General features: G+C 39.7%; 1 protein-coding gene across 2 annotated transcripts in view; it reads right to left on the bottom strand.

The window, feature by feature from the left end:
• The window catches only part of USP10 (ubiquitin specific peptidase 10), a 62,910-nt gene that overhangs the window by 15,866 nt on the left and 22,448 nt on the right, over positions 1–24,596 (bottom strand). Inside the window, exons 2-6 of one of the 2 annotated variants that reach the window (XM_074314495.1) lie at positions 23,217–23,285; positions 16,521–16,581; positions 16,039–16,246; positions 10,286–11,329; positions 252–343 (exon numbers count right to left, since the gene is read on the bottom strand). In XM_074314495.1, the coding sequence (XP_074170596.1) occupies positions 252–343; positions 10,286–11,329; positions 16,039–16,213 (1,311 nt within the window). In that variant the 5' untranslated portion in view covers positions 16,214–16,246; positions 16,521–16,581; positions 23,217–23,285. The remainder of the gene's footprint in view (positions 1–251; positions 344–10,285; positions 11,330–16,038; positions 16,247–16,520; positions 16,582–23,216; positions 23,286–24,596) is intronic. The other variant, XM_019747122.2, reaches the window with a different exon arrangement.

The following is a 24,596-nucleotide window of genomic DNA, read 5'->3' on the forward strand; positions in this document are numbered from 1 at the left end:
TATTTGGGGCCACTCTAATGAGAAGAAAACTTGCCTCATTACCCAGTCAACGCATCTTTTTTTTTTTTTTTTTTTTTTTGGGGGGGGGAACACTGTTTATAAGCAAGGTAGGCAGACTAAGTAAGGACCCAAGTTTCTGGATTCAAAATTTAGGGTCGATGCCCCCCATGGAAGCTGAACTAAATCAAATGCACCTGAGGAAGAGAACATTGTAGTTAGCCAGCCCTGGGGATGGCGTCTGAGAAGGATACAGCATTAATGTAGCACCAGTTTCCTTTATTGACCAGCCCACGGGGTTGCAACGACACTGGTTTATGTATTAGGGTGACGTTCTCCAGTAACTCTGAAAGAGTGAAGAAGCATATGTAAGAAGTTAATGACATCTAGGGACTAACCCTGAAGTCAATTCTTACGCTCTACTCCAGGAGTGTTCAAAACCCCTTCAATAAGGCACATACCCAAAGAAAAGGCACACTGTGTTAAAAAGCTTCATTCCATTCAACAGCACGCATGTTATTTAATAATTAAATTTTTCAAAAAAATATTTCCCCCCAAACACCAACACTTATTCGTCTTCCGGTGGGAATAGAATTCGGGAGCATGCGGATTATTTTAATATGAAACAGAAAAAGCTTAAAAATAATGTATCAGTATTAGAGAATAGATTTAAAAGATATATGCTTTTTCTCCTGACAGCGAGGCGTGCCATGGTCCCCGGGACCCCAGCTATAAAGGTGTTTACGTGCAGAAGTCGCATCTCATTCATGTCTGAATCCCCAGCAATGACTACAGCAGCCAACACATCACGGTGGGCATTCGCTGACTCTTCAGTGAGTGATGATACTCCTTTTGGGGACAACTATCGTCTATCAACTAAATGATATTTTTCACTAGAAGTCAAGTTTAGGGACTGTTTCGTACCCTGGAATTCCCTTATTTCATTTAGAAACAAGCTTCTGATCCTCAGACTTCACCCTTGGACATCGCTCTCCTTCATAGTCTTAAAATAGTTGTAAATGCCATCTTTGATTTTAAAAAATTAAATGCTTTAAATAAGTTTTTTCACAAATGCTTTAAAACAAGGTCTCCCATGTGCCGTTATGAAACTTGTAACGGTGAGAGCTACAATTTGTGGACACATTCTACGCTTACTAAGTGCTTCACAACTTACGTATGTTAACAAGCTGCACTTAATTCCTAGTAATCCAGGAATACACCACTGTCCCCCTCTCACCAATCAGGAAATTGAGGGTCAGAAAGGTTGACTACTTGCCTGTGATCACACAGGAGCAAGGTAGCACAGCCAGCACTTGAAATACATGATCTGTGGCCAGACCACACAGCTTCTCTTTATTTTTAAGTTGTGTATAGGAAACACTACCGTGTTTCCCCGAAAATAAGACCTAGCCAGATAGTCAGCTCTAATGCGTCTTTTGGAGCAAAAATTAATATAAGACCTGGTATTATATTATAGTATATAAGACCTGCTATTGTATATTATATTACACTACACTATATTATACTGGGTCTTACATTATAGTAAAATAAGACCGGGTCTTATATTAACTTTTGCTCCAAAAGACGCATTAGAGCTGATGGTCCAGTTAGATCCTATTTTTGGGGAAACACTGTAAGTGAGCATATATTTGACATTAGCCTCCATCCATTCAATCATCACTCAAACAAAAGAAGTCTTTCTTTTCTAAAACACTGTTGGACTTGGCAGGTCCAGGCCTTAAGCATTAAACAAAGGAATTAATTTGCAAAATTCTAACGTTAACACACACACACTCACTCCCCTCCCTCCTGTGAGAGTAAATGCCCTCTTTGCTCTAATTGAGGTAGCACGAGGAATAATTTTCCCATTTATAAAAACATTACAGGCTCAAGAGAACCCCCTGGAATCTGGTCAATTAGACTAAGTTTGCAAAACTCCTCTCATCTCTCTCTCTTTCCAGGGTACAGTACCGGGCCTTCGATGAGTAACAGATCAGTTACAGAACTGAACCAGAAGCCTCCGCGTGATAACCCAGAACAGACAGTACCAGCCATGCGGCAGATTCTATGCTAAGAGCTTTATCTGTATTACTCATACTCATCCTAATGTTATCAAAGAGACACCAGTATCATTCCCATTTTACAGATGAGAAAACTGAGGGCCAGAGGGGTTAGGTAACTGGTGTGAGTCACGTAACAGCTGACATGTGAACCTGGGTCTATCTGACTCCAGAGGCTGGGCTGTTTCTTCTCAGTAGATAATGGGCTCCACTTCAAAAATCCTTTTACTCTAAGGTTTCAGATACTAACTTATCCCCACAGGCTTAAGATCTTCTACTTACAATGGATTTTTGCATCTGTATTTGAGTCGTATTATCACAACAGTCCATAATTTCCAATGTGTGCCACACAATGGCAATTATTTAATATAATTATTCTACAAAGAAAAACCCCCAATTTTCAAATAAGCATCAATCCCAAATGAACACTCCAGCATGATACCTGTGAATCTTTGCCATAGTATTTTTATGTGTAAAAACAATTGAGTTTTTATGTAACTGTAAGACTCAAAATCAACTGCCTTCCTAACACAGGGACCTGCATGAAATGACATGCTGCCATTGGCAGAGCCCTGCCTGGGCACCAGCTCCTGGAGGCACAGAGACGACAGAGAGGTGGCCCTACTGCAGGAGTTTGCAGACAGTACAGGGGCAGCACAGGGCAGGCAAAGCTGAAGGGGCGGGGGGGCAGTGGAGGGGATGCTCAGCCCAATCCAAGGACCAGAGAAAGCCTGAGACGGCCCGGGGCCACTGATGACAAATGGCAGCGGACACCAGAAGGACGTCTCCCGATGGGGTAACGGTGCCTTCCACCCAAAGAAATCCAACAGGATGAGTGGGTTATTTTTCGCTCTGTGCAGTGGCGAGATAATGAGTTTACTACCTTTTGGAGGTGCTGATCAGAGGTACGCAGATGACACCAGTAAATAGTACAGTTATACCCACAGACCAGCAAGGTATCTATACTTAACGTACACACAGGTCCCTGCAGCTCGGGGCCAGAACTGTGCATTCTGACAACACACACGGCAAGAAAAGCCCTGGGTAGTAAGAAGAGGAACCTAAGCAGCACCATATCTAAATGACAGGCCAAGGAGAACCTGTTAACAGGGATCCCGAAGGACAGGGCACTTTGAATTAGCAGTGGCGGCAAAAGCAGGGTGTAGGGCCGGCCTCAGGGGCACGGGAGGCAAAGTCTTCTGGGGTGAGGGGCTGGATGAAGGTCTACAGGGGAGGTAGGGAGGAGCTTGATGACGTTAATTCCTGTTCAATACGGACACCAGGGGGAAATGGAAAGAAAATGGCCAGGGACAGGCACACTGATCTAAAACTTCCCTTCCATATCAACTGTTTTTAATAGACCGCCCCCCAAAAAAAAACGTTTATAGTCAAAAGTACTTTAAGTATCTTGTTAAACAAGTTCTAAAAATTGTTTATGACAAGGCTAACTCCATTCTCAAAAGCGGACGCAGGTGCAACATCAAGAACAGCTCTAAGCTCCACTGAAAAAAATGCATCCCCTCTTATGTTCTTAACCAAGCGACATGCCCAGAATAATCTGCACAGCCGGAGAATGAAACACTCAAACCCTATGGAATCAAGAGAATAAACCCAACTTAAAACTGGCTATTAGCTGGCTTCTTTCCAACATTCAGCTGGGAAACAGCATGTATTCCTTGGATGGAAGCCGTTAGTTTCTACACCAACCCTTCCCTTGAATTGATGCCAGCTTCTGCTGGCATTACTGCAGGTTGGCGTATTTTAAGGAGCAGGCAGGTAAAAAAGCAGTTTCACTGTTGATCTTCCACAATATTAAGTTCACGTCTCTTAGCATCACCTAGTGGTTTGTTCAATAACTGCAAGTAACATTCCAGGCAGACATGTAGCTACAAAATTAAAAACTCTTGAAACATAACGTAGAACAAAAGGACACTTAGTATATTTTATTAGCAAATATACAAAACTAGCTTCTTTTCAATTCTTTAACATTCTTTGAAAGAGCCTTCTGGTACAATCTTCATAAATGTAGATCAGTAAGTCTTTATAGACTTAGGAAATACAGAGACACTGAACAATGTCGTTTCATTAATGGTTATGCTGTTCTTCTACATTTTTCTCTACAGTTACAAGTCTTCCAGAAGCTAAAATACAGTATCATTCTGTTGTTGGTATCTTCCAACGATCCTAAACACTATACTATTCTCAAAGTACGGTTGACTGACGACTGGAAACTCCTCCCTGAAGACATCTCCTAGTTGCACACTCTCTCCAGTTGTCTCTCTCCATGGCAAGACACTGTGACTATCTACCTTGTATTAGTGGTGTGCAGCTCCTGCCCTGGACCAGAAGCTCCTTACAGACGACAGCCTCACACTGCCAAGCGCTCAGCTGCGTGTTCCCGTCCAGGGTAACAGGTCAGCACGGTACCTAGTCCCCAGCCTAACTCTGCCATCCCTACTGGCTACATCAAGTCTCCTCGTCCCCTCCTTCTTCCATACCCCTCTGCGAATGAGGACTTCTCTGTTTCTACTAGTAAGAGTTGCCATCGGTGCCTTTTCTATCTTATTCCTGGGCCAATCATTACTCACTGACCTAGATAGCAGATGGAATACTGTAAGTACAGATTAGCCAGTAATGTGGGATAAGAACTAAACATCAGGAGACTAAAGTTGTTCGTTATGGTACATGACTCCAGTCCAGTTTGTTAGAAACCCACTGGACTTTAAAGGTCATTCTATCACATAGTTCAGAAAGCCTCCAGGCACACCCTGTGGATAAGCAGACAGGGCGAGAATCCAGGAAGACGAACCAGACACGGGTTGCCGCCCTGGCTCCGCCACTTCTTTCATTTTGCACCGTGGCACAGATGATTTCACTCCTCACCTGTCAGAGACTGCACCATGAACGGCTATGGGGAGGCTACGTGATAGTGTAACACACGTATGGAAAACACCTAGCAGCTCATTACAGATGCTCCATAATCATTAGAAAATAAAGAGCTAATATTAATTTATGGAAGTTTTGGAGAACCAGCAATATTCAGTACTCCAACAAGAAATAAGTTATCTTAAAATGAAGTTTTGAACATTCTGTGTATATTAATAGAGTTCCATTTTAAAAGGAAAGAAAAAATTTAGCTAAGATTAAATATCTTATTGTCTAGGATTTTCTTAAAACCAAATGTCCAAGCAATTTAAAGTTTCATTTTTGTAACATTGTACATTGAGCCTTTTTCCCACTGAATACAATTTCAATAACCAACTGAGCCAGACATTAACTCCTGATACTGTTTGTAAAATGTGCTTCTCTTCTCCCTCCTATGGAAATAACACAGGTTCAAAGACTATTCTAATTCCTGTAAATAGTCACCTATCACTATTATTGAATCCTATTAAAATGAATGAATCCTATTGTTCTAATTCAAAAGTCAATTATTCGTGACTCACAGACAAGCCAGTATGAATACTGCTTTTAATTTTTTCACATAACTCTTGGCTCTACTTAATAAAGTTCATTTTATAAAAACACCATTTACATTACTACTTTATTTCTGGCCTAAAAATCCAATAAATACTACAATTATGGGGGTGAAAAGAATCAAAACTGGGAAGGGCCGCCAAATAGAAGAGAAGGCAAGGTATTCCCGGAGGTTGAAACTTGAAATCTGACATGTGGTCCAAAGTCAAGATTGTTGCTTATCCATTTTACCTTCTTTTAGGGCAAATAACCAGAAGTTGACTGTAACAAACTTTTCCCCCAGAAGGCTTCTTTTCAATTTATCGGTGTCGGTGTAATTTTACCACTCAGATCCATTTAGATAGCAACTTTAGGAAGAAGGCCTCCCCAATCCACCTGTCTCACAGGAGTTGCTGAGTCTCCCCAAAATAGTGTTAATGGAATGGTACCAAATGCCAGAATGATTCCGTATCACATAAAAGATGCAAAATTAAAAGCAATGTCTGCACTTTTGTAACAGCTCAAACACTAAATGGCTGAATCAAAGTTCACCTTTATGAAAGCTGCTGACATACAGAAAAACTGAGTGTTTAATATCCTTTTTTGTATTTCAAGACATACAGAGTAATTCCCATGCTGCCACAAATCATTCAAATGAAATGATTTATAAACTCAATGGCAATATTGTAAACTAATATTGTAAATTTAAGTGAACATAAGCTATAATTATTCTTATACACATTTTACGCATCAGATTTTGTTTTCCTAAAATTAGGATTTAGATTTAAAATCCATGAAAATGCAACACACAGAAATTTCATTGATTCTTAAGGCTCAATAACTGCCAACAACTGACATTCTGATACGTTGACCTGCTTTTCTGTCATCTTCCTAACTATCCAGAACATTCTCCAAGTGTTTTCCTTTTCCTCATTACATCACTTTGGAAAAACATACACTATTCTTGGTTACCTAATCAGGTGGCACAACCAAAATAGACCACTATCCACTGACTATCAACTTATGTTTTATAAGTGGAAGGGTCTTCGTTTAGTTCTATGAATTAGAAACATATAAATACCAGCAAGGACAGATACATATCAAATCAGACATGGACTGAACTTTGAACTCACAAGCACGGATTCCTGCAAAGAAGTGCCACAGACCTCTTTTTAGTTTAGGGCATGCTACATCATTGCTACTTTGGAGGATTTGAAGAGAAAATGCAAAATATTTGAGAAATCATTTCCCAAGGAGGGGGACACATGATTCATAAACCACCAAATCAAAGATCAATCATAGGCTATATTTTTGTCACATTTCAAATAAATACGGACACAGGAATTCATTTTCCTGGGCAGATCCAACTTGTAAGGATTTTGTTGCTCAGTCCAGCAACAATTTTTAGGTGCATAAAGCCACTGTGCAAAATTATATATTAAACAGGTTTTGACTAAAATTCTTAAAAAATGACATTACTGGATCCTTCAATTTCCTCACAGAACAGAATTTTTTTAGAGCTGTCAAAAACCTCAGTTTCCCTAAGCTCATTTTCACTGGAATTTTAACTCATTTTATTTGGGCATTTGGCCTAGTCTTTCTCCTCTGCCATTCACTTACATCCTTTAAAACAAAACACACTGGGTTCACTTCAGCAGCACCTATACTAAAACAAAATACACTGATGCACAACTTTAAAAGCAAAACACAAAATAGCTCTGTTTGTGATCTGAAAGCAGTTGATGCAATTTAGGCTCGGGTACAACAAATATTCCTTATTAAAAACCCAGGAAAAGTTAAATGTCCATTAAAAGGACATGCTGAATTTCAAATACCACATGTAGAGCAACTCTCCATTAATGAACACGTGGAGGGAACAACAGTATAACAACAGTATAGACAATCCCTACGTTACTAGTATTTGTCATACTTACTCTTGAATATGGGTCAGTCTCATGTTTCGCACCCATTAAAAAAAAAAAAAAGCTAAAATTTTCATGTTTCTTTTTCTTGTCTCCTGGCTTAGGTATTCCTACTGAAAAATGGCAAATACCCCCTCTCAGACTGACATAAACCACTCACTGAAACACAGAAGTCTTTCCAAGCTGCTGCAGACCTATTGTTTAGGTTCAGACTTCCTGCGGGGTTGGAGAAGGCATTTAGTGTTTCAGTTTAAGAGCTCTTCCCTTCCATCTCCTTCTTAAATAGAGTTTACAGTTATGAAGAAAACGGTTAATGGAAAAAATGCTGACAAATAATTTACACTGTGAAGATGGTCCTGCCACCAAGAAGTTGAAAGCAGAACTCATTAAAGTACTGGATAAACAATTTACAAGGAATCAAGAGTTGGTTGTATTTCACTTCAAAATGATTCTTATTTTTTGTTTACAGTTGATTTGCCTCCCTAATTTGTATCTCACTTGTGGTTATACAAAAATTAGCTGGCATTTATAAAGCAGAGACTTAATGACAGGGCAGGGCAAATGATCCAGAAATGTGAGCATCCAAAATAAATGAACCTGGGATCAAAAATTGGCTGTGGATATTGACATTACTCTAAGAACTCAAAAAACAATTGATAATGTCTGAACTGTTCCCTTCTCCCTGTTTCCCCAAAGTTAGTATGTATAAATGATAAACAAAACTTACTCTCAGTAGAACTAGTCAGATACTAATGCAGGTCAAATACTATGATAACCAACATCAATAGATCTTTTAATGAAGCTAGAATTTCACAGTTAAATGCTGCTTAAACAAGTGGGCCTACCCTGAAAAGCATGTCCACTAAGGGGAAGTTTGTGGTAGTGCATCTATCTGACTTATAACAAATTTAATATGTTTTTATCATTTTATAAAGTAAATCTCTAAGATGGAGAATATGACAAAGAAAAAAATTCCAAACAATACCACTTTACCTCAGCTAGATAGGATTCCAAGTGTTATTCAGTAACTATTAGCACTGCATTATTTTACAGAATACTGAAAACTGTTAGCAACCACATTCTATATTTTTAAGGCTCAACAAACAGGCTCAAAAGAATGAAGTATTTTCAAAGGAACTAAACTTTTGCTCAGATAATTAAAAAATTTTTGTAACTGGCCTAATCAAAACAGAATTAAGAAAAAACACGGGCTGGGGGAGGGGGCGGGCGTAGGGAGGCACACTGTGTCAATTCAAGAATAATTACTTGGATTGTACAATGCTCTCTACTAATACCAGTAACTAAGAACCCCTACTTTTACAGTATTTTACAAAGCACGTTAATATTAGATTTTAACAAGTTAATTAGATTTGAACAGATATAGAACATAGCAAACTATGTATCAAATCACATTTAAGGTCATATGACTAGAATGCTTTAAAACATTTAAAATGAAGATTTTCTTTCTTATTGTAAATAAAGATTGAGAAAATTTCCCAAGAACGAGTTTTCCTTTGTGAAGTAATTTTTAGGAACAAAAATATAATTACAATGCCTTCATGAATTTTAACTTAGAATGTACAATTTTAAAAAGCATCCCACCATGCACTTCTCCTTATAAGTTAAAAAATAAACTTTAAACTTAATGATCTATACAAAGACATACACTGTCTTACCCTGACTGTAACAGCACTCCCATGCAATGAACACATTCTAAGTTATAAAGAAATCACCTGGCTTTTAAAAATACATACGAAGCGCAAAATGATGATTGGCTTATCAGTTATCTTCTCAAGAGAACTCCAGATACCAAGAATATTCAAAATAATGTATTTCGTATAAGGGATAAAATGCTCACTTTAAAAAAAAAAGGTATTGTTTGCTGCCATCTAAAGAATGTTTTATATCTGATGGAATTCTAACCATTCATAAAAGGGTAAGCATTTCGCCGCTTGCTGCTACTGCATTCATCCTCATCCTGATAATGCTGTCAGGTGTTCCAAAATGTTCAATCAGAAAATATCACATAATGCCTAAGTGAGACAGCCTGTTTTATGTAACTCAGCTAATGAGGGAAGAATCTGAAGAGTGGGCTGCTCAACTTCTTGGTATGATGACACCTGAAGAAATAGCTCTGGCTTCTCAGATACATATAAACAGATGCTCCCCTGTATTTCTGACTTCCTATTTTAACTTAAAAAACAACCGCAAATTTTGTAGCTTTGCATTTTTATCGTGCATTGGTTCTAGTTTTGAGCCTTAGCACTTCAAAATCAAATGTTTATTTTGGGCCAAACTGTTCCAGTTTTTCTTTTTCCGTGTCAAGAGCTAACGTTGGTGTGCTAAAACTGAGTAAAATCCATTTACTCAATCCAAAACAGACATTAAGAAGAAAAACCCAAACTGCTTTCTTGTATCTTAAGATAAAAAAGTAACAGTGCAAAGTGAGTCCCAACCAGGGAGGCCCGTACCAACGGTGTACAACAGCCGTAACAGACAGGACAAGTCCATTATACAGTCACAATGGAGCAGAATTACTGGATCAAAAGGCAAGAAGTGGAAATGTGGTTTGTCAATAGAAAAGGACTGGTAACAGACATAGACTTTTCACTTAACATAAAGGTATAAAAACCCCCTCCCATTTTGCTTTTATATTACTTTACTTTTTGATAATATTGAAGGCACAGGCATTCTTCCAAAATTTCTATTAAAGCACAGGTAATTTACTATTGCTCTGGGTAACAATCTATCATCACAGTTTATAAGCCCAGACTGTCTCAAACTTCTCACTCAACAGGCGATGAGATCTGTTCCCATCTTCACTTTCGACCTGTATCTTTTGAACTATACCTGCGATCTTTATGGCTACAGGATCCTCTGAAACTGGAACAAGCCCTTCCTTGACTTCAGCCTGCTTTTCAGAGACCAGGGGAGATGTGGCAGGAGGGGAATACTTAGTTTCCACAGAAGCCAAGGGCGAGGAGGAAGAGGGCTTAGAATCATGGAAAAGACTGGCCCATGACTTAGCGGGCTGGCTGATGGAAGCGGCGCCCGCCACAGAGGCCAGGGCGTCGGCAGGAGGGGAAGCGCTCTCCGCTTTAGCTGGGTCCAAGTCCGGGCTTTCCACAGTGTACAACTCCACCCCGTTGGCAGCTGAGCCCTCACCCGAGGTTTCAAGTATTTGTCCGTTAGCAACGCCAAGGTTTTCAGTAGTATCAGTCCCAACGTAAGGCTGAGCTACAGCTGTCCTCAACAGGCTGTCCCTGCCAGCCTCTGCGGGGAGGCAGGACTGTTCCAAGTCAGGCCCCTGGCAGCCCTCAGGCTGCCCTGCAGTCCTGGCAGTGCTGTCCAGGGCTCCAGGGAAAGAACCACCGTGAGCAGCGTCACTGACGAAGTCCGCCGCGTCCTGAGGGCTGCTACAAGTCCTGGGGGTCCCCAGTGGGGGCCCCTCCCCCCCCAACTCTGCATCCTCTGTGCCCACACTGTTCAGGACTGCCGGGTTAGCATGGCCATTGACCAGGGCTTCCGTGGAAATAGAGCCCTCGCTGCCATCTTTCAAGTAACTATAATATCCAGGTGGACGTTTTTTCTTCTTTTTACGCTCCCTTTGTCCAAGACCACCCGAGACACCGTCATTCTCCAGAACTTCTGCCTCAGCGTTGGAACTGCCATCCAGAGCAAGGGCAGAGCCTGGATACTGGCAGTCAATGGAGCTGTAGTTCGCTTCTTTATCTATGTCATCGGGGGTCTTTTTGGAAGTTGTGCAACTAAGAATAAATTCAGGGGCCTGAGGATTCAATGTGCTTGAAATACTGTAGTTGGGAGTTCTCTGCAAAGTGTCATTGGGTTCAATTACTTCATTAACACCAAATTCAATTCTTTGATATTCCTGTCCTGTTTAGAAAGAAAATGACCAGTAAATATCCTGTTAGTTAAGAACACAGCTACACAAACTATAAAAGTATCAATAATTATTTTTTTAAAACTGAAACCTTACAGTCTCCTAATTAATAATGCTATGACATTTTATTTGTGTTGAATAAAGAGTTGGCTGAGAACAAATAACTATAAAACTGTATTTAATTTGGAGATATAAAAAAACAGAAGTCTGTATCTTCGACTCTCAGGATAGCCAAGGGAGGGAGACTTTACTGGCTTACTTTATGCCTGACAGTAGGGTATAAGTTTTTTTAGACAATTAAAAAAAAAAAATCACACGACAACCAACTTAGGGACTTAAAATTGTTGCTATATTCGTGGCTTCTCAGTTAGTGTAACTGAATAATTCAAAAGTATATAAACTACACCAAGAACTGATCTTCTGTATAAAAGTACACTTCAGAAGCACGTGTTTGACTTATCCATTTCCTGACCTCGACGACAACAGTCACTGAAGTCTGAAAACAGCCTTGCATGAACGCATGTAATTGTCCAGTAAATGAATTCCTACAAGATTAACTCCATGGGTGGTGACGGTACTTCCAAATATACCAAAAACTTCACGACCACGAAGTTTTAAAAATCTCCACGGAACCCTTCAATACTTCCTCTCCCAATTGACAACAATCTACATATCCCATTTATTCAAAGAAGTACGTTTTTTCAGAGTTCACATCTCGGAAATTAGATTGAGTTTTAGAATCATTGTCTTTCAACAGACACTAAGCATCAATATCATCCTATACCTGATAAAATAGTTATAAATTTTGAAGTTAGGGAAAAAACAGGAACACACACCGTATAATTCATTGTTAATGCATAACTGAAGATTTCACCAAGTCTAGCATAAGAGGCCAACTTTTTTCCAAGGCATGTGTTTCATGGAAAAATAAAATATCATTACACCAAAAGAACTGGTTCTGTCACAGAGAACTGAATATATTTTACCTTGGAAGTCTTTCTATAGAAGGAAAAAAAACAGCCCCAAAGAGAGGCCAGTTATGTGCAAGTCAGTGATGGGCAGAAGCCTAGTCTCCTAATTCTTCATTTGTTTTGATAAAACACACCTGGAGTTAGAGGGGGAGACACCTGTACAACAACAAAAAGTTTCTGAAAAATGAATACTGACAATAATTACACCTAACAGCAAGTTTTATATAAAGTCACAAATATGACAATTGGAATCCTCTGGCCACCAAGCACTGATTTTTTGTTTCCTTATTTTGAAAAGAATCACCAAAGAGAAGTTAATTTCTCTATTATTATACATAAAGATACACTGTCTGCTTTGCTTCCGGGCATCACCTATTCCATGATGTTTCGAGGGTGCGACGCTGCTGCATGGATTCAAGTGGAAGTCCCTGAAGAAGTGAAGAACACTCCGCACAGGGAGGCTGCCCTCTGGAGACGGTGGTGCACATTGTGAACTCACATTAAAAATTAGTACGGGCGGCCGGATGGCTCAGTGGGTTACAGCACGAGCTCTGGGCAATAGGGTTGCTGGTTCGATTCCCACATGGGCCAGTGAGCTGCGCCCTCCACAACTAGATTGAAGACCATGAGCTGCTGCTGAGCTTCCGGAGGGGCGGCCGGATGGCTCAGTTGGTTAGAGCGCAAGCTCTCAACAAGGTTGTTGGTTCAATATCCACATGGGATGGTGGGCTGTGCCCCCTGCAACTAAAGATTGAAAACAGTGACTGAACTTGGAGCTGAGCTGTGCCCTCCACAACTAGATTGAAGGACCACGACTTGGAGGTGATGGGGAAACACAGTGTTCCCCAATATTCCCCAATAAAATTAAAAGAACAACAACAACAAAAAATCCTAATGGTTGAACTCACCCCCTTAAAAAAAAACACCTAATGGTTGAACTTCCTCCCTTAAAAAAAAAAATTAGTATGAGTTATGTCTTGCAGCTTGTGCAATATTTTTGAGTGCAAGATTTTGATTATTTCCAGTAGACACAGTGCCTTCCACATCTCAGTTCTTAATCTTATCATATCATAAAACCTTCTAGAACGTGATGTGACATTAATGGAACCATTACAATATGCTGTGGCTATTATCAAAACATTTACCCAGTACAGCGTCTGATCATATCACTGGAAGGCAGATTCCTACCCCAAACAGTTCCTTTTCTTGGCCAGGAACACTCGTCGTGGACACACGTGTGCATCACGCACTATGGCAGAGAGGTCAGGACAAAGCCCCATCTGTCAGGCTGGAAGGAAGGTGGAAGGAAGTCCTACAAACTCATGCTTTAAATAACCCAATCAATATGTTGGGTACATGGGAACTCAACGCTCATGCCAGAGAGGCAGTGGGCTGGTTAGAGGTAGGAAAACCAGCTCAAATAAAACAATGACAGCCTCACACAGCGTTTCTCCAAGTCTGCTCAGAGCAGCCCTGGCAGTACAATGGCCCCAGAGGCCCCTGGAGTCTGAAATGTTCAGAGGCACCCAGGGGCTTCTCGTGCCCACGACCTAGGGAACTACAGCTCAAGTGGCTTCCTCCGCTGGTTTCTCCAATTAACTCTCAGCAAGTCAATTCAACGCTACATGTAAAGTGCTTATTGGGGGCGGGAAGGATGGGTACTGAGAGCAGTAAGGCAAAGTCTCTGCCTCAGGGAGTTCCATTTACCAGGGAGACAAACACATTGGACTGAAAACGGCAAGGGAGAGAAAGATAAGGCCTCAACAGCTTTGTAAAAAGAAGTTTCGGACACAAAACAAAATAATCAGTTTTGATCAGAAGCTACAGAAAGGTCAGTGGAACTGGCAGGGTAACGGATTAGGAGGTGGGGAAGCAGGGGGACAGGCTATTTCAAGCTTTGGGAACTGACTGAAACAGGCAGAGGTATAAAAAAGCATGGTATGATAAGGCGCCCCTGCAAAGCGCTGGCTGTAGTTGACTGTGGTGGGAGACAGAATAAATCACTGTAAATCATTAATCCAAACACATACTGAGGGTTTATAACATTCCAGATACTATGCAGCTGCTAAACACACAGAAAAGAATTATGGTCCCTGCCATCCACAGTTGAACTCAGTCTAGAGAGGAGTGTCAGGGAGAAAAAATGTTCCTTCTATCCTTCTCGGTTCTTCAGCTGCTCTAAGTAGTAAATTGACAGGTTAATAGAAAAATCAAGTTTAATTTCTTATGTACAGAGGTCTCACAGATATGGGACCTAAAAAGAAAATGACCAAAGCAGGCAGCTTTTACACTTTTTAGATAAAGAAATGACAAATTTGTGAAGGGCTGACAAGATAAAGAATCTCAGGCTTAGGTACTAACCAGTGAAGAAACTACACAAGACTTTGTTTCCACAGCCTTCTCAGCCCTGAACCTCCTCTCTCTGGTGCAGGGAGGGTACCTTTCCTCTTTGTGCAGGGAGGGTACCTTTCACATGGGAGATTTACTTCCAGCTTTCAGAGGGACAGAGAGGAGGGTCAGAATGCCCTTGCACCAGTTCTTTCTCAAGTAACTTAATTGAAAATAACCAATATTCCAAAATGGCGTATTTGGGGGTAGCAAATTTTGCTCCCCTACAGCAGGCATTTTGTACAGGGGGCTTTACTGTGCAGCAGGATAGGCACTACTAAAAGAACTAAAAGCAACAGAAACACAAGACAACAGAAAAGGCCACAGAGAAAAGGGGCCTCTAAGCTGGCCTGTCACTACCAGTGCAATCAGGTGACCCGGTTCCAGCTGTGTTTTCAGAATAAGTGATGAACTTGTGGGAAGAGAGCAGGGAACGGAGAAAAAGAGCCAAGGAGCAGTAGCTGAACAGGGATGAGAGCCTGGAAGGAGGGGCTGTGGCAGGAGAAAGGAAGGAGAATATGGATTAGAGGTGGGTAGACTCAGAACCTTGAGGGGTTGCAGGCTGGGAGCTAAGTTCACAAAGCCTCCCATCTCCTGCCTCTGCCACTCACTGGGAGGATGGTGGGCAACTGACTGAACTGAAAAGAAAGGTACAGTGTGAATGGGAAAATAATGAAACATGTTTAAACACTGAGTAAACATCTACAGCATGCTTACTATGTGCCAAGTGCATGGACACAGAGAAATCCACTGACTCCAATTTTAAAAAAGCTGCTCCAGAGGCTGGGCAGTGGGGCAAGGGCCTGGGGTCCCTTTAACTTCGTTTATTTTATTCTCATCCTAAGCCATCATTAGAATTGCTCTTTCCCTTATGAGCTCCGCCATCACTATTTCTTATAAAACTGTTAGCAATTTTAGATATAATCACTTTCTGATTTTACTATAGATAAAAAAAAAAAAGTTTGGATAGTCTTTTCAAAGTTTATATTTAAACCTAAATTATAATGAAAACCCCTTTCACCGGTCTGACCATGTTAACGAAACAGGGAGCCGAACCCCTGGCTCTCAAAGAAAGGGTCCAGCTTTCAGCTTCTCCAAGGCCAGCCAGGGCCTTTGACATGATCCAAACTGAAAAATGGTCTAGTCGGATTTGACTTGTGCAATGGGACCTTGTTGTTATTTAAACACCAGGCGCTTGAACAATACAACATCGCTGCATCTCAACAAGCACCATCTCCAGTAATCAGCTCAGTGTCTGTGACAAGAGACCCCCCCCACAAAAAAAACAAAACAAAACAAAACAAAAAACAAACAAAAAAACAGACTAGGAGGTGAGAGGTTACCTGAATTCCCAAGAGCATTAGCGACAGACAGGGATATAAACGAAAACTGCAGGAACAACAGCTTCAAACTGCCACTGAGGGGTGGTGCCAAGGGCACATGCTCAGAGACGCACCAGTTCGGGGCCCAGCAGCCTCCGCAACCAGACTGAGGCTTCAGAACTCTGACAAAGAGCATCGGCTATAAAGAACATACCTGTTCCACTGAGAACTGTTAAGAAAAAAATAGAACTGAACAACTATTTCCTTAACTAAACCTTCAACGCCTGACACTCTGAAGCACAGACTACACTTTAATTCAATAGTCAAAGTGGTTCAGTGATGAAAGCTGCTATAGTTTAGAACAAAAACATCTAGCCGTACGGGAATGTTTATTCACAAAGTATGAACAAACCGGAAAACACCGTTTCCGGCTAGCCTGCCCACCCAGCACAAATGGCCAGAATTCAGCTCAGGGAGACGAAGCAGAGAACTAGCTTACTTACCATCAGGTAGTTCATCTGGAGCCTGTGCACCACACAGAACTGTTCCGTTGTATGGAGGAAGCTGCACGGGGAACCGGAAAACAAGTTTTAATCCAACAAAATGTTAAAACCTGATATATACTAATTTATTAAAGCAACACTTCATTAAAACTCTATCCATACAACTTCTCATGATGTCATTTTTTACCAAAATAATACATGGACAGACAGCAAAATTAAATCATCTTCATTTAAGCAAAAAATACCATACGAATGCTTTTAAATATCTATTATTATTAACCAGATCCAAAAATGAAGCAAAAAATACAAACGGACTCCACTGGACATGGAAATCAACTACAATAAAATACTTACGGTAGATCCTTCACGTCACAGATTGTTAGTGACTGCCCATAAACCCCACAGCCACCTGTCTTTGTCCACAAGCAACGATCACTCTCAGGGACCATCTGTACCATGTGCACTAGCTCTGCAAGTCCGCACAGCCATCGGAGGCCAGGACTGGGCCCAGGCACGGGCAGCGAGCAAAGAAAGCCCCAGGAGAAGGACAAGTCTGGGGATCGAGGCTCCCTTTTGAACACAGTGCCTTCAAAAACATTCCTTGTTTGGAAGAGAGCAAGCAAAATGGCAACTGTTTGACCTCTTTGCAAAAAGCAGGAAGGTACTATTACGAATATACCAAAGTTTTCTCCTTCCTAGCTATTCCATAAAATCTAAGAGTTGAAAATGGTTTGAATGGACGTGTTTGAGATGAGAGAGTTTAGCATGGGAAAGGGTACGACGGTAAGTGAATGAATACTTGCTACCCAAAGTCAGAACAAAAGAACAAAACAATGACATCCTCACACAGCATGTTTCAAACTCTCAGTACAATGGCCCCGGTGCCTGCAGGAGGTCCCACAGTCTGAAATGTTCAGAGGTACCCATGAGGTTCTCATGCCCACTACTGTAGAGAACTACGGCTTAAGTGGTTTCCTCAGCTGATATCTCCAATTGACTCTTAGCAAGGCAATTCAATAATCACAGAGATAAAAGCTTATCTCTCCAAGTTACCAAGTAGAATCTCTCCCCAGAGAATTATAACAAATAAGCAGCTAAGAAAATGCAGTGCTGTTCAATACGAACTGTACATTTTCAGGCCTTGAGAGCTGCACATATTTCCACCACGCGGGGGCACCCGAGTACTTATCATATTGACACAAAAGGAGAAAGCATTCTGTGTGCCAAGATAGGCTACATCTGGCCTTGCACCTGAAGTGCAAAGACCGTTCCACAAACCATTCCAACAGTCATACCAGGTGCTCCCGCACTGACCACTGGCACAAACTACGGAGCAGAAAGGAGCATCTGAGGAAGCCACAAATCAGGTCGCTGTCCCTCTGCAGTCACGAAAGTTCAGCAAACTCCCCCATACAGAATACCTTCTCTTTTTCCATCATCGACAGGGTGGTGCCCCCTGGTGATGGAAAGCTACACAGTTGTAAGGCACTGAAAGTGTATTGGTGTTTTTTTTTTAATTTCCCTTGATTTACACAAAATCTAGTAAGTGGTAGAAGCAGGATCTGTAAGCAGACCACCCAGCACACTCGGGGGCGATCGATACTGCCATTTTCTGTTAGTGGGTTTAAATATTTTTGATATAATAGTCTAATAAAGGCATAATTGTGGGAATTGCTGAACGCTGGAATGAGTTCTGGCCCAGACGAAATACGTGCGCGCGTGTGTGCGCGCATTTCTTTTTTACTCTAGAGACATATGGCACCTTTAATTCAACAAAATCTCCACCGCTCATAAGATACCAGTTAGTCTATGGCATAATAAATATACAGCAGAATAAATTATAAGAATTGTTCAGTTTCCTCTTTCTACAGCTACTTATAAGAATACAAAATTTAAAAACCAAAGCAAAAACATAAAATCTCTCATACAAATGTGAACTAAGCAATGTAAAATAACTGAAATCAAGTTATATTAGATACAAGTCAAATCACGTTAGTAGTTTGAAATAGTGCTTACAGTCTTGTGAAAACAAGACTTGGGTCCTTCGATAACGTAATGTTTTAAAACCTTTTTGAGGCTGCCGCCATTGGCTCTGCTCTCTGTCCGAAAAACCCTCACAAACCCTGAATCTCTCCTCTGAAATCTCTTAAGACACCAAACCACTCAGAATAACTGTCTTGATCACTCCACACACGTGTGGGCGTGCCCCTACCTACAGCCTGTACTATGCTGCCTGGGCTTGTTATTTGGTAGCTAGTTGACTTGTATGTGTTGCCTCTAATGTTGAGTATGGGAAATTTCAGGAACAATTAGCACTCTCTCCCTATTTTTGAACACCAATAACAGGATTATGACTGGTGTTCAAAACACAGTTATTTGTAAGTTGAGACTGTACTTTTTCCAGTTGGAGAAATTCATTTTTAAATCACCCTGGCTTCTAAACTAGAGCACAGCTTTAGAAAAGGTATCAGTTACCTTTAAAAACTGGATATAGGCATGCCTTGTTTTATTGCACTTCACTTTATTGCACTTCAGATATTGCGAAAATGCATCAACATTGAGGCCAGATCTTCCACCAGCAAAAAGATTATTGCTCACTGAAAGTTCAGATAATAGTTAGCATTCTTTAGCAATAAAGCAGGTTTTTTTGATCAATCGTAATGGTTTTATTATTTTTTTTAATTAAAGCTTATTGGGGTGACAATTGTTAGTAAAATTACATAGATTTCAGGTATACAGCAATAAAGTATTTTTTAATTAAGGTATGTACTGTTTATACACATAATACTACCACACACTTAACAGACTAGTGTAAACTAACTTTTATATGCACTGGGAAACCAAAACCTTCGTGTGACTCGCTTTAATGCAATATTTGCTTTATTGCAGTGGGTCTGGAACCGAACCCGCAGTATCTCCAAGGTGTGCGTGTACTAACATTTAAGATCTCATCGGCTGAATTTGTTTCTTCTGATTCTGTTAAACTTCTGACCGCCCTATCTTTCTAGTAGCAAGCTTTCAAACAAGCAAACTAGAAGAGAGGCAAAATAACTCCCAGTTGACAGGAATGATGCTTTTGTAGAAAGGCTGTTTTTACATTTGAACACCCTACCATTTCTCAAATTTTATTTTGTTTTAGTTCTTGCCCCCAAGTAGAGAAAAGAATGCCTTATCAAGTTCCTAACAGCCAAAAAGTATATGAGGGATAGGGCTGGATTCTAATTTATGCCACATGGTAGGAACAGTGCATGTAGGAGGTACAATTATTTTACCTATGACATAAAAGTCCAAACAATTATGTGGTGGAAGTGAGATAAGATCACTCACCCACCCACTGAACCAACCATGCCTCACCCCATTAAACTGTCCATGCCCTATATATTATTATAATCCACACCCCTGAACTGTAATAATTACATACTGAGAACGATAACTGCTAATTACCTTATATTTCCTTTTTGCGAGTTATTGGACCACATGTGATTTTGATCGACAACACACTTGTCATGTCCTCCCCCCAAACTCAATGCATGCTCAGTGCATGCTCAGACAGGCCCAGACATACCAAGATTTCTGGCTATAACTCATTTTGATGAGACACAGCCATTATTTCTGCAAATAAAAAGTCTCACACAACTTTCCCATTGGCATCCATCAAAGTCTACTAACATTTGTTACACACCAAGTATCACACCACACATTGATGATTTCCCAACACTTCTCTGAGGCAAATAAGCATTCTCCATTTTCAAATTTTTTTCTGAAAAAGGCATAATGAGACAGAGGAAATTGTCCAAGACTGCTGAGCCTGTTTAAGTGGCAGAGTGACAAAGGAAGCAAGCTCTTCAGACTTGAAATACAGTACATTTTCCACTTTCATATCACAGGAAAATGCATGTTTTTATTCTGACACTTGCAAACAGGCACTCAAAAACCCACAAATATGCACACACCTGAGAAAAGCTTTTATAAAGTACAGAAGTTGAGCTTTATCATTTCTTAAAATCTTAGTCGCAAAGAGCAATTAGATTGTGGTGTTCTGGCAAGTACCATCATATTTTACTGTGATTTAAAGACAGAAATTATTTAAAACTTGAATAATTAGTATACTATATAGAGTAGAACATCAATTAACACTCATGCTTGGGGAATATGGGATCTGATTCTGTTTTTCCTAATTAACCGTTTTCTTATCAGAAAACACTAAACTTCAATCCTTATTTTATATAATTCTAAAATGCAGATATATTTTATTGCCTTAGGAAATACAATATATAATTTAACTTTCACTATGTCTTGGGTCATATCCTTAGATTCCTTAAATCATAACTGTTCACATCAATGAACCCAAGGGATGGACATGGCACTGAATTTATTCATTTTCTAAAATGAAACCTGATATAAGCTTTATTTTCTTTTTTCTAAAGTAAAAGAGAACAAATAACAAACACAGATGTTCCTCTTACATCTGTATAGCTTAAATAATGCTTTCAATATGTTCTCATTTGATCCCACCTCCATAACTCTAAAACTTTTTTAGAATCCAAGAAGCCAAGGTGAAAAATAAAAGACAAGCCAAGGTCACATGTGACCCAGCTAGACCCCAATCCTGGCTTTTTGACTCCTATTCTAAGTAATTACCTTATCCGACTCCATTTTACCAAATAAAACAATTCCATACATTAATTTTTAATATGCATGCAAACATATAACTGTATTATATATATTTACAAAGGGATCTAAAAGCCTAGTTAGGTTTCATTAAAAGTTAACTAAGATTTTATCTGATATACTGGATACTTCTCCCATTCTTCCTTTTCAATGCAATTTCAACAGTATTTACATTTAAAATATAAATCTAAAAAAATGTTCCAGGTTAAGTTTTTATTAAACTAAAACAGAAACCATTACTCACACAAAGAATGAACATAAAAGAAGGCTTGAATGAATAGAGAAATATACCACAACCGTGGTTGGGAAAACTATCATAAAGATGTTAATTCTTCTACAAATTAATCCATCATTTTAACACAACTCCAACTGAATTTCCAATAGGATTTTTCATGTAACTTGATGTGCTGATCATGAATTCCTACGGAAGAGTTAAGAATGAAGGAAAGCCAAAACAATCTGTAAGTATAAGAAGAAGGTGTGTGCCCTGCTGGAAGACTGTTTATAAAGTCGCAGCAATTAAAATGTGTGGTATTGATACAGAGATGAAGCAAAAGGTCCACAGAACAAGGGACCCAGAATCAACCAAGCATATAGAGAGATGTGTCCCCTGACAGGATGGTGCTACACCTAAGAGCCAAGTTCTCAGTAAATGGTGTAGAAAGGGCCATGTTCTACTGCCATGGAGGAGGGGTTAGTAGATCCCCACCTCACACATATACAAAAATCAATACCTCAATTTCAGTTGTATTACATACTAAAGTGAAAACAAAAACCTTAAGACTTTTAAAAGAAAACAAATGTCTTTCTTACCTTAGAGAAGGGAAGAAGTTCTTAAAGATATTTTTAAAAAAACAAAAAATCCACAAACCATGGGGAAATAAGTGAATACATTTGACATTAAAGTAAAAAATACACTCCCGTTACCCAGCAAAAAATGAAAAGTGCATCATATACAAAGTTTAAAAGCCCTCATGCTAGGAAAAGACACCTGTAACACGCAAAACCAAAGATTATTAATCCTATAAATCAGTAAGAGACACACCACTTGATAAAAAATATGAACAAGATACGTATAGAGATCCAGTAATTCACAGAAGTGGAAATCTGTATCGCCAGTGGGCATATGAAAATAATGAAACAGGGCTCAACTGTTTGTAATCTGGGAAATGTAAATTAAAACAATGAGAATATATTTATAACCCAGCAAATTAACAAAAATTTTAAGTATGCCTATACTGAGAATTAGCAAATTTTTTAACGAGATAGAGAAAAATCTCATGCATTGCTGATGAGAATGCAGACTGTCAAAACCACTTAGAAAGCAGGTTAGCAGTCACTAGTAAAACTAAACATGTTTATTCCTTGCACAACCCAGCAGTTCCATTCCTAGCACATATCCTGGAGAAACCCAGAGAAACATGAGACAAATGTGTTTATCCCAACATTTTTATAATCATGGAAGAACTAATTAAAGACCTAAATGGTCCTCAATAGAAAAAAAGGTAAATAAATTGTGGTGTGTTCAATTAATGGTATTTAGCAATTAAAATCAAAGAACAAGAACAAAATATATTAGTATAGATAAATCTAAAGAACATGTTAGTTTAAAATAAACTAGAAATGATTAATATAGTATGAAACCTTTATGTGACATTTTAAACCATATAAAACAATGCAATGTACTATCTGTTGATACACACATATGTAGTAAAAGGTGAAAACCAGTCAGAAAACAATACTTATCAATTTCAGCAGTGTCGTTATTTCTGGGGAAGGAGGGAAATAAAATGGGAGAGGGGTAGAATGGAGGCTTCAACTATATCTGTAATGCTTTGCTATTTATAAATATAGCAAAATGTCAATATTAGTCAAATCTGGTTGGAGGATTCAGGCATTTCTCACACTAGTCTCTGCACTTTTCTGTACATGGGAATTCCTTATCAAAAAGCATAAATTAAAAAATAAAACATAACCACTAATTATATCTACACATATACTCAATAAAACAAAGTTTTGTCTTACCTCAACTGAAGAGCGAGGAGTCACAAAGAACTGATTGAATTCATCAGGGCTAAAATCTCCAAAAATATACTGAAAAAAAGAGAATCACTGATCACATAAAATACACAAATTTTATACCTTCAGAAAAAATGCTGTATGTTAAAACAACCCAATGAAATATTTGGGCCAGAATCCCCAAGACCCTTTCTCAATTAAACAAATCAAAGATCTGCAAAGTGATATTAATTAGGTGTAGTATTTTCTGATTACAAATAAACAAAAATATTACTTAGCCTTTTCTACAAATTGTCAAAGAACACTCTGAAATGGTTTGGATACAACTCATCAAAAGCTTATTTTGAAACAGGTCAAATTTGTACACCAAACTTGTAAGCAGAATCCTGTTTGCAGGAGAAATTTTTTTGATTCACAAACATTTCCAGTTGCTCCATTTACCTTTCTGCTGACTCATGTCACTACCTCCATTTCAGTTTTCTCTGCCATACATACTAAAGAAAAGCAGACAGCGTGGTTCAAATGGGAAGATAAGGAAATCCAAAGGAAAATGTTAGTGATACTCATGAATGATCTTTAAAAATATGTATGTAATTTTGTATCTCAAAAATGTACTGAAACAGGGCCGGCCCGATGGCTCAGGCAGTTGGAGCTCTGTGCTCCTAACTCCGAAGGCTGCCGGTTCGATTCCCACATGGGCCAGTGGGCTCTCAACCACAAGGTTACCAGTTCAACTCCTTGAGTCCCCCAAGGGATGGTGGGCTCCGCCCCCTGCAACTAAGGTCGAACACAGCACCTTGAGCTGAGCTGCCTCCCAGATGGCTCAGTAGGTTGGAGCGCATCCTCTCAACCACAAGATTGCCGGTTTGACTCCAGCAAGGGATGGTGGGCAGTGCCCCCTGCAACTAGCAATGGCAACTGGACCTGGAGCTGAGCTGCGCCCTCCACAACTAAGACTGAAAGGACAACTTGACTTGGAAAAAAGTCCTGGAAGTACACACTGTTCCCCAATAAAAATCCTGTTCCCCTTCCCCCAAAAAAATCTTTAAAGAAAAAATGTATTGAAACATTATGTACAGATAAATATATTATTTGATAGACACAAACCTAGTTGGGAACTTTCATTTCGTAGAATTCTAAATGCGACTTTCTGGAAAAACAACTGGTTAAACTGCAAGGAAGCAAGTTTGACAAGTGTCTGGCAGTTCATATTCTCCCTGGAGCTTCAAGAAACAAGTCACTGACAAGAATCAGTATGATTAGATTTCTGCAAAGGCGAATCACTCGCTAATTATTCATTCATTTGATAATTATGTAGCACCTACTAAGTGCTATGCGGGATGACAGGTACTGGGGATAAAAATGGTTAAGCAGAGATGTGGCTCC

The sequence above is a fragment of the Rhinolophus sinicus genome, linkage group LG11 (genome assembly GCF_036562045.2).
Source record: "Rhinolophus sinicus isolate RSC01 linkage group LG11, ASM3656204v1, whole genome shotgun sequence".
NCBI lineage: Eukaryota > Metazoa > Chordata > Mammalia > Chiroptera > Rhinolophidae > Rhinolophus > Rhinolophus sinicus.